This window comes from Anopheles funestus, chromosome 3RL, assembly GCF_943734845.2.
Source record: "Anopheles funestus chromosome 3RL, idAnoFuneDA-416_04, whole genome shotgun sequence".
Taxonomy (NCBI): domain Eukaryota; kingdom Metazoa; phylum Arthropoda; class Insecta; order Diptera; family Culicidae; genus Anopheles; species Anopheles funestus.
Window position 1 is genome coordinate 46,605,492 of NC_064599.1, and position 13,945 is coordinate 46,619,436.

At 35.0% G+C, this 13,945-nt stretch overlaps 1 protein-coding gene across 5 annotated transcripts; it reads left to right on the forward strand.

Annotated features, from left to right (window-relative positions):
- Positions 1-648: 648 nt before the first annotated feature.
- LOC125768108 (uncharacterized) lies at positions 649-12,892 on the forward strand. Of its 5 annotated transcripts, none has more exons than XM_049435329.1 (6): positions 649-889; positions 1,802-2,307; positions 7,343-7,441; positions 10,338-10,509; positions 10,574-10,635; positions 10,711-12,892. In XM_049435329.1, exons 2-6 carry the CDS (start codon positions 2,085-2,087, stop codon positions 10,962-10,964), a joined length of 810 nt encoding a protein of 269 aa, XP_049291286.1. In that variant the 5' UTR covers positions 649-889; positions 1,802-2,084; the 3' UTR covers positions 10,965-12,892. The 5 variants fall into 5 exon arrangements, with proteins under 5 accessions (XP_049291286.1, XP_049291285.1, XP_049291284.1 ...); XM_049435328.1 differs by having other exon boundaries at positions 649-843; positions 1,793-2,307; XM_049435327.1 differs by having other exon boundaries at positions 649-843.
- The last annotated feature ends 1,053 nt before the right edge of the window (positions 12,893-13,945 follow it).

Consider the following 13,945-nt stretch of genomic DNA (forward strand, 5'->3'; position numbering starts at 1 on the left):
AAGATGTTTAGTGTTTATATTCGAAATTGCACTTGATATGTGCAAAAATTTTGCCAATAATCATGGACTGAAAGAAAACCTATGCAATACCAGCTGTTTAGCTACTGCTAAACCCCCTAGAGGAGTAGTTATAAATATGTAACGAACTTTGAACTGCTGGTGCATTGGAGATATCTAGCCCGATAAGTTGACGAAATTTTTTATTCACAAGTGCATTATTCGTTTTTCGCAGATGTACAGAAAGGTGACAGTGGATTTGTTATGTCAAAAAACATGATAGAAATGGCTACCATGAAAGCGTATCCAAAGATCTAGCAATGCAAAACAGTTCCCAAATAGCCATATCCACATACCTTCTCGTTCTGTTTTATGAACAATCAAACCTGCCAAAGCGAGAAAGCATGTTGGTTTGGCTGGTTGGGTTGTGTATGCATGTGTGTTGGATGAAGTGTCATTGTCGAAGCAAGATGTATTTATCTGGTTAGTTTATGTTTCACGAGCGCGCAAACAAAATTGATAAAACGCGATATGCACATAATAATGTATAAAACCAACGAGGCCTTATTCCGCACAGGACATCTTTCTACCCGTGAAGTTGAGAAAACAAGGTGTACGAGAAGAAAGTACGGGCTGAGTGGCTGAAATAGTTGAGGAAAATTGATAAATCCTAAATCTTTGTGTTAACCTTGTGCAGTGTTCCGTGTGTACCAGCCTTAACTATTGTAATACGAAACAGAATGAAGGCAGATGTTAAATGCATTGGTATGTGTATGGACAGTGTAAGGTTGCAGACTCGCAGGGAAGTGCGTTAGAAGTAGTTTTGAGCTGTAATTTGCGTTAAAAGTGAGTTTATTGTTCAAAAACGATGTTAAGAATGGCATTTTAGCATGTGCGTACTATTTGTGGAATCCAATCGTGGCTAATAGATGTTTGCTTCTGATGAAATCGATTGTTCCGCTACCTACTTGACATTTTGCATTGGTGTATTGGTGCGCTTGTAGGCTGGTGTTTCCGGAGAAGATACGGAATGTGAAAGAAAATAACCGAAAGAAATGGTGGAACAATCATCAATGGTGTGTCCTATGTATTACTTGTTCATATTTCTCCGGAAATGCACGAGAACCGTCGAATCTGTTAGGGATAAGAACCCTTCGGTTTGTGTGCACTTGAAGTAAAAAAATTGCGTGCAGTTTCGCAAGAGTGATATGTTTCACCTGTTTTTGATATATGTGATGTGAAATATTAGATAGGTAGTGTTGGCAGCATTATGTAAAATAGTTTTTAGTTACGACAATTAGACCCTGGTGGTATATATTATACGAAAACTGCATTTGAAGTGCTAAATGTTCTGACCCTAAAAGTGAACGAAGAAATTCTGCAGTGAATTTTATTAAAAAATATTGCTAAAAATACGAAGTGCAATATATCATCTTCAAACATAAGGTTTAGCTAACTGTTCTGTTGTCTGTGTTATTTCTTTCTGTAGACGTTTTCGGTACATATTGTGCCATGGTGTTTAGTGGTTGTACCATACATCGCCTAACAACAAATCTGCATCAATTCTAATATGACAAATGTTTATAACATGTTAATGTATGTCGTTTCTTATCCTGAACAGTACGTTTCATGTATTGCAATTGATTATCTTTTTTACAACCGTGTATGTTGATATATATTAGTGACAAACGTGATAAACGACTTGCATCCAGTCTTGATTGAAATAGTGCAAATTTATTGTATCATCATTTTTGTACGTTTAGAATAATTTACCTATTTTTCGCATAATTTTGAGCATTTACAGAACGAATTGGGGACGAAATATTTCATCGTTTTAGAAGCAGTGAGAACGCTGGAAAAATAATGTACATTAAATTGTGACGAACAAAAAATATATGAACAACTTATAACGTTAGTTTCTGTTACAAAAGCTACTTATTCTTCATGTTATGTCATGAAAATGTTCAATTTGAAGCGTAACAAAATGCTTTATGACAGTGTTCATTTCATATGTGAGATTTTAAATGTATCGTACGTATCGAGTTTTAAAAAATAAACGAAACGAGTGAAGAAACCACCGACCACAAATGGAGGATTCATATACTGTGAATAGCGCGCACAGACTATCTGAGAGGTCTGCATGCAAAACTGTCGTTGGCAAAGTAAAATGCCTTAAAGATTGTTCAATTATCGAAGAAAGTGAAATAAACAATCGAATTATGACAAACTATTTGAACAAAGTTTCGGCAGAAGTGACCTACTCTTCCGCACACGTAATTGAATTCTACAAGTTCCTGACAAGAAATTCCGGTGAGTTATGCCACATCATCATCGTGTGATTATTTAATACGATATTATTTAATTGATAATGTAGATATTTCGCACATGCACATAACTTTTATTTGAATTTCACATAATTGCTTGGCCGTTATAAATGTTTAAGAAAAAATAACTTAAATCAAGAAAGAATAATTTTGTATAACTAAATAATTTACCAACTTTAAATTATGATTTTAATTCATAATAGGTGGTTTTATGATTTCTGCATATTTCCCAAATATGCACAAAACAAAATTTCTCTTGATTTCATTAGGCGTATCGATCTGTTCTATTATGCAATGCGAAATAAGAATCATACTACTGTGTCCGAAAAGTAAAGTGACTGCGTTTTTTTCTTAAATGGTTTTTTTTATTAGGCCAAATGAAGGTCATCACCTTTGAAGTAATCCCCTTCCGATGCAATGCACCTCTTTCACCTCTTCTCCCACTCCTCGAAGCAGGTGGAAAACGCGGATGCTGGGATGTCCTTTAGTTCCGCCGTCGCAGCGGCTTCTATCTCCTCGATAGTGTCAAAACGGTGTCCCCGGAGCGGCCGTTTTAGCTTGTTGAACAGCCAGAAGTTGGCTCAAAATGATGGCCGTATGGGAGGGCGCATTATCGTGGTGCAAAAACCAGCGGTTGTTTTTCCACAAATCCGGCCGCTTTCACCGGAAGGTTTCGTATCGTCAACCGACGATTGTTGACCACCAAATCCGGACGACGTGGGCGTCGTCGGTCGAGGTGGATGGTCTCCCCGGACGGTCCCTCACGGCCATTCGGCCATTAGATTCTTCCCCGAAGGCTTTTTCTAATATCCGCAATGTTTCCGCAGCGTTTATTTCATTGCGCAAACAAAAATTGATACATGCGCGCTGCTCCACAAACTTGGATATGGTCAATATGGACAAAAACACTTTGCGCAGCTCCGAAAACAAATTGTCACTCCTAGCCGTGGTCTTCAAGTCTTTCTTTGGCCCTTGGAGAAGTCTAATTTTCCATTCTCCAGCAAAAGTCTGCTAATTGCAACAAAATAACTTGGCCCAAAGAGTGCTAGGGAACATGGGGTTGAATCTAACATTTCTACATTTTTTAATGATTAGAACCGAGGTGCCCCTATAGCTTAAAATTGAAATAGCGATAGGAACCTAATAACTGATAACTGAAGGGTTGGAATTCATTTTCTTATCTCTCCTTAGAAATTCTTTTTATTCTGGGAGTGCCTGATGATAAGCTTATTATTCAGGGAACTACCACTAGAACAAGAAAAGGTGTTCATACATCGTTGGTCTATGATAATTGTTTTTTTTTTCTTCAATATATGTGATTTGATGGATTAAGCTTTTCGTTTAAGAATTCGTTTAACTAGCCAATATAAAATCGTATGCAACGTATTTTCAATGTTGTCAGATTTCGTAATTTCACCCACCACCACCAAGTAAAATTTAAAATGTCGATGTCCTGTCCTCTCCGTATTTCATTTGGCATTTCACAAGGCCACATTCTTAAATCTTAGCTATTTGTTCTCTTCGTCATTGATGTGGAAGCAGTGTTTTCTAACAAAAATTCTCGACGATATAAAACTGTCAATCAAGACATACTTCTTCTTCTTATTCGTGGCTTAACGACGTATACGGTCACGCCTACCATTTCTGAGTTACTAGATTTATGTTTACCACGTAGCCGTAGTCAGCTCTTGCTCCGGGGGGACGGTCCGAATGGGATTTGATACCATGCCATTTGAGACCATTTTGGAACTTCCTATATCACTTGTAAACATTTTTATAGATATTGCTGCGCCACCAAAGGCTTTCGGCACCATTCTCAAGTAATCTGTTGCAGAAAATTGGCTATGCAAACAAAATTTTATGCACATAATTTGTACAACAAATTTGGGCATCACGAAAAATGTGAAATATTCGTGCAAAAGCACCTCACCAAATAAATCTTATCTCCTATCCGGATGAATAATTTGACGTGTAACTTGACAGCTAAATCAAAAACACTACTATTGACAAACAAATTACCAATCCCTCAATTCCTTTGACGTGCGCAGTTTGAACTCGAATGTCACCTTATTTATTTCGTAAAGAAATGTCTCCTTACGTTAACTATACTTTAGAATAATGCAGTTCGAATCCTTGCAGATTTGAGGTAAACAAAATTTAAATTTACAAATTGGCACAACTGTAGTAATATAACTTAGTTCCTTAGTCATCGTTCACTTTTTTCTGCCAAAGAGACGAAAACAATGCGCAAGAGTATTCGAAAAGAAACACAATTTTAAAAATTACTTGAAACCCTGATTTAGGAAACTAAGCCGACATCAACCAAAAACGTATCGTAGAACTCATGCTAAATCGCCAATATGACTCATAAAATCACCAATGTTACTACTAGAGCTATCATAGACTACGGCAGGCAGTTCAAAATGGACAGACGAAAGAATTTTTATTTTAAATACATTCTTCTTCTGATTCTTTCTAAGTGGAGAGATTTTCCGTTTAAGGTTTTCATTAAAAAGCCCTGTTGAAAGTATTGGCGATTTTAGGTAAAAAGTTTTCCTTAATCAATTGAAAATCCTAAGAAATTTCAATAGTTCCTTCTGGGAAAAAACCTGCTGCGTAGTGGTCACGAATGACACTTACGTATAATAAACTGCACAGCGAACTCATATGGAAAAATGCAACTAACTTTTTCCTGTCAATGGGTTTGAGATGGACCACGTCGTATTAAGACCCCATACTCGTATAATTAAAAAGAAGATGAAGAAGACAACAAATCTATCAAACGAGTACACAATGGTTTTAGTAAAAACGTGTTAAAACTTGTTTAAATTGTCTTAATCCCCAATTCCCAACAGATTGTTTAATTAGATAAACATAACACTGTTGATTCCATTATGTGTTTAAGCTCCGTAAAATAATATACTGTTCGAATCTATTCGGGTAATCTTGGAATCTTATTTGATTCTACGTTACGGTTTGGTCCGCGTTTAAATCTTGATTGAACCGAGATTGTCTTATTAATTCTCTATTAATGCTCTATTAATCAGTACAACGATTAATCAGTTATGCACAATACTTTCGTCATGTAAGGTATAGTAGGGTAAAATCAATAACAGTGATAAATCGATAATTTCTCGAGGTCCCACAATCTAAAAGGTCGTGAAAAATGTTATTGTAAAACATTTTTTTACAGGAACAAGGAAACTTTTCTGGCAAACATTTATTGATGGTCATTGGAACCGAGCAAGAAGAAATTGAAACCCACGACCGAATAACCGCCCAAATAGCCAAATTATCTTAAGCAGCTAATTTGAGCACGCTAAAGATCGCTTCTTTAATACGACTTTTGCAGTAGATAAACAGCTTCAAAGTACGCCGTACTTTTAACCGACCCTTAAAAACTAAATGAAGTGTGAAAAAATGACTCATTTCTGCTTGGAGTTGTATTTGTACATCCTCCAGACATCAGTCACAATCACAATATTTTCTCTGAATGTCGAAAACGCCGTTTAATATCGTTGAAACTGTGGACGCTTGAGGGCGTAAGGAACTGTTAGCAGTTAGCAATCAAGGCAAAACTTATCATTTGAGGTAAAATAACCGACACAAGAAACGTTTACATTAACGCACAGAAGACGACAGCATTTTCATTTGATCGCGTTTACGTTAAATTTCCCCCGATTTTTTATACTTTGGGAATACATTGTATTATTTAATTCCACTTTACGGAGCAAATGGCGTCGTTTTGCGATGCCGACATTTGACAGATTAGCGATGGGATTGTAAACAAAATGCCATCGATTACCGTGTGCTTCTTGTGGAACCTTGTAGTTCCATTGCGAACCACTAACCGACCAATAACAAGCCCCATAGTTCCTTCTAGTACCGTGTTCTTATTGATGGACCTTATAGTTCCAAAGCGAACCATTAACCGACCAGTAACAAGCTCCATAGTTCCATCGAGTACGGTGTGCAGTTTAAACGACCCCAAGGATCGGGCAAGGATCGTTTTTTCGTTAAGCAGCAGCCTGCAAGCAGCGTTATGGTTGCAATTTTATTAATTTGGCTACTTGGGCGTTGTCGTATCAAATAAGATGATGGTGTTTAAATGTAACTTCATTGTTCGGGTTATAGGGATACACAACGGAAATGCGAGATGTACGCAAACTCGTGGTTAACATAACCACGGAAAAGGAATAGTCGTTGGGATAACGTCTTTTTCAAACGATGAATTTAATGTGCTTATCCTCGTGGCTTTGTTGGCGTGTTGTGGGGTCAACGGTTGCAGTCTAATTTTTTGTCTACTATTATTCTAGCTAGCTCATACGACTCTGTCAATTGTTTGAATCGAGAACGCTCGATTCGAACTCCCGTGTTAAATATGAAGCTCGTATGGAAGGTGTCTCCTATACTCGTACTATTCGACTGGTATTGACCTGATAGGGAGTCGTGACTGCTCCACCTATGAATAGCGAGAACGTCGCCTGTAGTGTGAGTCAATCAGAAAATGGATCATATGACAAAAAATCTAGAATGAGTATGAATATTTTTACATACGACACGCAAGAAGATTTTTGCAATTAAGCAACTTGCCGACTGGCCCGAGAATCGTTTTTGACACTGCTCCAAGAGGTTGTATTAGGGCGTCATTCGACTAAGTGTGAACTTCTTCAGTTGCGGATGGATCGTTGCATCTAAAGCGGATAATACACACAGGTGGAGAATAATGAAGGTACTCGTGTTACAGCATACTGTTTAACAAAGTCTTCCACACATCGGCCGGCTTATCAATATGGAAATACAAATGATATGTAATCAAGTTCAATGATTTATTCCATTTATATAATATTCCTATTCGTTCTAATCGAGCAAAACAAATAATATTCCTATTTATTTATAATTTATTTTTTAACTATATAGATATACGGCATGACAGTTATAATAAGAAAACAAAATGTTTGTGGGTGTTATGATTGAACTATTAATTAACTCTTTGATGTTTTGTTTATCTTTTTTTTCAGGAAGGAGACGAATGTATTTGCTATTTAAAAAACTATACCAGAGATCCGTGTATTGTGTTGTTGTGTTTTTAATTGTAAGCTCTATTTTTCCAATGACAGGTAAGTTAAAACACCATGTTAGTGGGACTCGTAACCTGGCCTGAAACAGGTTAGGCCTTGTTTTCCGAATGTGGATGTAAATTAAGATTTAAAACAATAAAGAAATTTAACAATGTAGTTTAATTATTCCAAGTTAAAAAAAAAGAACAATATAAATTTTTACTTGTGCTATAACAATTCTTCTACAATATGATTCAGTAAAATTCTTGCGTTTCATAGCAATATGGCCAAGCCGTTCCTCATGAATAAATAAAACATGTTTGTTACGTCTTGTTACTAGGTTATTTCAAATTTCTTTTTGTACAAATAAAAAGAATTCTGGAATGGCATTAGCACTAACCCATCTAATACAATCATATGAAATTAATTTAAACATTGCATAGAAAATCAATATACATCTCACCCACAATATGTATCGATACACAAACGCAGTCTGCATAGTTATTTTGCTTTATGTATCATTATAATCTGTAATCTGTGTAATTTGAATGATATCTTAGACACCAAAAAAAATGAATTTCGAAAACGTCAAAAGAAAGCTTTTTTCTATCATGTCTAACCACGATTCGTCCATGTTTTTTATATTTTCTAAATTTGAATCAAACTTTAGAAATGTTTGTCCCAACAGTTATTTCCTCTCTCTCTTCTTGGTTAAACGACCTGTAAGATCATGCCGGCCATTTCTGGCTTACTAGACTTGATTTTTTAACACGTAGCCGGACAGTCAGTTACGGGGGATGGTTTGGATGGGGTATGATGCTTGGTCCTGTCGTGTAGACTCGGCGCCGTTTATCACATACACCAGTGGTCCCAAACCTGTAGTGCGCGGACCACTTGTGGTCTGTGGCTTATGTGGAAGTGATCCGCAGAAGACATTTTCGGCTGTTGGACCGATTATTTTAACACTTTTTGTTTACCATTTTTTTACGTGATAAAATCATTATACGCCTCTCGATGTGTTAGATTGTGGATAATTATAATTTTTGCTAATGTTTTATTTAAAAAATCGCCTTAACAGCGGTACAGGAAATTTAAAAAGATTTAAAGTGAGATAAATTTAGCCTTACACAATGTTATTTGGGTGCAATCTGTTTTTTTGTGAATATTTTTTTACAGACAACAATATGGACGGTTGGAACATCTGTCCCAACTATATACAAAGTATTAGAAAGAGAAAATCGATTATTGCTTTCCTTTTGCGCCTTTTCTTATTGAAAGCTACAAAATAGAGCACATTCACTGAAGAGAGCGAAACATATTTGAGCATGAGCGTCACTAGGCGGATTGTTGGTGTGATGCTGCTGTTCTCGTGCCTTAACTTGCGTGCTTCGTTTACTTAAGAAAAATAAAAGAAACGATCTGCCAAATGTATGCCTTTCATATCTTGCTCTTGCACCCGGTCGTGTTATGCTGCAAACTGAGAAGAGCTAAGGAATGAATTAGAAAGAACGAAACCCAAAACGAAAGGTGCACATAAATCCAGTGCGTTGGTGCATTGTATGAAAAAGCAAGAGACATGCTGGTTGTTGTTTCGTATTATTTCTGAATAGACAGATGACTGCTAGCAAACATATGCGCGTCTGTATTTTTGTGGCTTCTTCTCCTTTTTTTGGAGATATAAACTACACCATCGTGTTATACCAACTGTTGATTTTTCATGTCACCTGCAATACCTTCAACCGCATTTACTGAACTAATGGCTAAAGAAACATTGCCACTGAAATGGTATAATAACTTATAACTTTAAGGCCATCTTATATCTTCTTTAACGAGATTTTAATAATACTAGCACGGTTCTCTTTTAATGATGCGATGGCATTGTTTAGTTTTGACGTTTTTAGTACATAAAATTATGAAACTTGAAATATTCTTTTAACTGATGAATAATAAATTTATAGGATAGGGGGATAGGATACAAACCATTTAATTTCATAAGAAGTACAATTTATGTAACTATTGCTATTTACTCTGTACTTTCTACAAATAATTGACGAAACTAATACGATGTGTATGTTGTTATGATATTTGGGTCTTTGCTCAGAGAAGTTTGCAAATCACTGGAGAAGGTTACACACGATTCAGCAAATATGTTTGGTTTGGGTTAAAAAATTGAACTTAAATCAAGTACAGTGCAATCTGAAATTCAACTTTGTTTAGAATAAAGAAAGTTTAATCGAAGACAGGACCTGTATGTATGAATGTAATGTATGAAGATAAGCGTAAAATGTATTTTATTGGTTGCACAAATTAAGTAAATGTTGCAACCAATAAATGCAATCATTCGATTGATGAAACAAATGTTTTTTTCTTATTCCAGTGTTCGTATTTTTATATCTTTCGTTTATCTTTTGTTTGCCTAAAGCCACTTTGACAAGCTAATATTTGCTAAACATGTAGTGCCTTTCACGGAATTTTTAACTTTCTCAGTTCAACTGAGCGCATTTGAGCAATAGTTGCAAAGTAGATACGGAATAGTCGACCACTGAAATGTACTCTATATTGATAAATATGTGTGACACAAAGTAAAAGTGAGTGGAAAGCAACATTGTAAAATATTCATTCTTTCCTGCCATAAAAGGCTTAAAAAAAACCTATGCAACTAGCACCAGGGGTGTACGCTTGAAGTGTGGCTAACACAAAATGAAGCAAAAACATAATAAGAAAAGTTTCACATTCCTTTTCATTAACCAAATCATCAATTGCCTGAAATTTGGCTCAAAGTAATGTATGCCACGTAGCCGGATATTCAATCCTTTGGAACGGTCCTAGTTCTACGGTGGAACGGTGGTCCTAATCTTAATTAATAGAACATACAACATTTTGCTCAAACGGATTTGCAGTTTTTATTAGTTGTGAACTGTTTCATGATCTATTTTCGTTATTCTCATCCTTACAGATGCTTGTTCGAGTAGAACGACACCAAAGCCTCGGCCACCCAGTCCGACACCAAGACCAAATATAACGTTCCATACATATAAATGTCCTCCAGCTTATGCGGCTTGGTATTGTCTTAACGATGCTACCTGTTTTACTGTTAAGATTGGAGATTCGTTGCTGTACAACTGCGAGTAAGTTAATATGGGCTGCTTTTGTATCAAGGCGTTTTTTAAATACAAAATTACATTATTTCAGATGTGCTGATGGATACATGGGACCTCGTTGCGAATACAAGGATTTAGATGGTTCATATTTGCGTGAGTACTATTGTCATATTGAGTGTGCGTTTTTCAGTATAATAATATATTTATCTACGTTTCTCTTCAATATAGCCACTCGTCCACGAGTTATGCTGGAAACAGCCAGTATAGCAAGTGGTGCCATCGGATCTTTAGTCTTAATCATGATTGGATGGTGCTGTTGGTGTGTTCGAAGACATCAGCAACGTAAATTGGTCAGTAAAGAACATAGCGTCGACACTGTCGATTCCCCAGGTATTGTACACGTTGTCCATAGCGAAAGGTTGCTTCGTCCATTCGGGACACACCATCTTAAAACAATTCCTATGAGTGATTCATTTAAGTGATAAAAAATTGCATGAGATTCAGTAAATCGACAAAATAAAAATCAAAACAGCAAGGCAAATTACAGGCATGACCACAAAATAATCATAAAGACACTTAAAAATAGAAAGCTTGCATTACAAAAGTATTTACATGGAGCCGTTTTATGATAATAATTGTTTGTGCTTGGTATTTCAGGATTTAGCTCTTTCGTTAATTTGTCTGATAGAATGTAAAAACTATTTTGATTTGAGAGCAAAATACCAAATGTACCTAGTTTTCTTGTTCACACGATTAAAGAATGTAATATACCAATTTTAATAAAGGTACGAAAGTATTTTGAGTTATTCAAATTAAATAGTAGACGCAATTTTCTACTTAGTCTCTTCATCATACAGATAACAAATTATGTTTCAAGTAACGCAAAAAAGTTATCTATTACTATTATATTGCATTTGCGTATTTTCAATTCCACAATGTAGAATAAAATCCGTAGACTTATCTTTTACGCACAAATTGTTTTCACATGTTATTTGATGGCTCAATAATAGTTTCATCAAATCGATGTATACATTTTAAAAATAACATTCTTTGACCCGATTTTTTGTTGTCATTATCTTTTGTGGTGCCCATTGGTTAACTTTCTTGAATAGTTTCATATTTATTTCATATTTATTGCGTTACAATAAATTAAAATGGCAACATTTTTTTTCCATAGAGTAAAATTGTTGTCACAGGCGCCTTATGCAAAAATGGGATATGACTATGAATAATGAATCTTATTGGATTTATTTTATTAAGGAATGTATTTAAGTTATGAAGTGATTAGAAATAGTGTAAGATGAAAATGGTTATGACAAATATTAACATTGAGGCAGAGGTTACGTAAGGAATAGAAAAACAAAATGGAAGAATGCAAGTATTTTTTTAATACAGCCGAGTCTAATTTTTAAACTTTAAAAAATTCATCTAGCATACACATTAAAATTATCAAAAATTTGAATTTATTTATGTTTAGCAAACATTTACTCGTGAAAAATAATAAAATATGTAAAGACAGAAATAACACTCACAATAAAACAATATCATTTCATTTATTTTTCTATATCTGAATACTAACGAAATTTAAATAAACGGCAAACAGAAGAACAGAATAGAAATGAAAAGCGAATACGAATGATTTTAAGGTTGCATGTTATCTATAACAATTGTTTATTTAGTTATGTTAAGGGAACTTATATTGAACTCTGAAACAAACAACGATTTTTACAAAAATAAGATGACGAATTATGGTAAACATTCAATAGCTATACTTTTGAAAAAAGTTGATTTAAAATGGAAGTTTTAGAATATGCAACGATACTGAAATACATACACATTGCACTTAACACTGCCAATTTAAAAAAAAATGAAAGGGCTTAGCGCATAGCATAGGTCGCCTTATAAAATGAAGTTTTTTTTAAAGATAATATGCGCCTGATAAACATGCAATAATCAAGTATCCTGGAACGAAGCGCGTAAAGAAGACGTTAATATACCGTATTGTATATAACATTTTATATACTTATCGTATCACGAAAGTGTCTTAAAATGAACGCAAATGTACATATGCCTTTTAATTTATAGTTTTTATAATACAATAAATATATTATTTAAAAAAGATAAACACAAAAATATAGAGTTTTAATCCTCTAGACAACCCGTATTTCTAAGGTTTACATGATTATGTCTATTGTTTTCGAAATTATTTTAAATGCAGTTCAAAATGTTTCTTAGCATCTTAATATCTATTTCAATAAGTAACGCTTAATTAATATATTATTTTAGGTTTCTTATTTATAATCTATTGTAATATACTCCGAGCTTTAATGAATCAAAAAGAAATGTTGCTGCTAAACCGAATGCAACTTGAAGATAAAATTGCATAAAAATAAAACTACTTACAAAAATATCTCTTTGCGTCTTGTTTTCGTTACGTGTCGTTTCCTAACCCTTCAGCACGAGAGGGAGGGACTCGATTAGCGTATTATTCGCGCGAGTGGAAGGAGCGAGTTATATCGTACTAGTACACGAATTGTTCGTGAATGTGGAGAGTAAAGCAGAATAGTTCACTTGTCATACTGGTTTAAACCGAATTTTATTATTAAATTAAATTTATAATCTTATTTTTATTTATGCAGGATGATCAGGAGGAGGCAAGAGAGAATGGAACAGAACGTGGTTCTTTTTTAAAAGGAACGGAACGAATCTAGTAGTTTAGTTGAACCTACTTTTACGAGAAAATTACAAAAACTAAGCAAGTAAAAAAACTATTATCAACACTAGTTTATCAGAGTTCTGAAAAATTCAAAAGAAATTAATAGCTTATAATTATATATTATAATCGGGTATTCTTGTTTCTTTGTTGTCTTATTATCGGGTAATCTTGTTTCTCTCAAAAAATAAGACGAATAAAGAAATATGTAACATATTCTCCTAATGCAAGATTCGAACTTATCGCAACTACAACCATTATAAAGGTTTTAGGAACATAATTTGTTGAATTCTGTTGAGACCATAATTTATTACGCCGTTCTGCGTATATTACCTGCCCCGTAAAGCCTCTCTGGCTCCGGGGTTTTGTTTATAAGTGCTAGAAACGGATTATGGCCGGTTGGTATTCACTGACACGATCCTGGCCTCCCATAAAATATCTTCTTTGGAGATGAATACCATGTCTATCGTTGCTATAGAGATGTCACTAATAGCTTTCACTCTGGCGGCAGGGGATTGTTAACTACGTGTAGATCTTATCCCTCGAACGATAACGATTCTAGTATCAACACACAGCTGAATTCATACTCATATTTGGATCCAGCTACCCAGGTACCCGATTATACGTCGCAGAAACTAACCTTCCTCTCTCCCGTAGCATAGATAGCATGAAAATTAATGTATTGCACGATTGCATAGATGACATCTTTAGCTCCCTTGGTCCGGATGCCAAATTCGTACTCATCGAGGA

Coding starts and splice junctions, on each gene's coding strand:
- LOC125768108 (XM_049435329.1), top strand. CDS start 2,085: ATGGAGGATTCATATACTGTGAATAGCGCGCACAGACTATCTGAGAGG. Junction 7,442..10,337: donor CTCTATTTTTCCAATGACAG/GTAAGTTAAAAC, acceptor TCATCCTTACAG/ATGCTTGTTCGAGTAGAACG. Junction 10,636..10,710: donor TTTAGATGGTTCATATTTGC/GTGAGTACTATT, acceptor TCTTCAATATAG/CCACTCGTCCACGAGTTATG.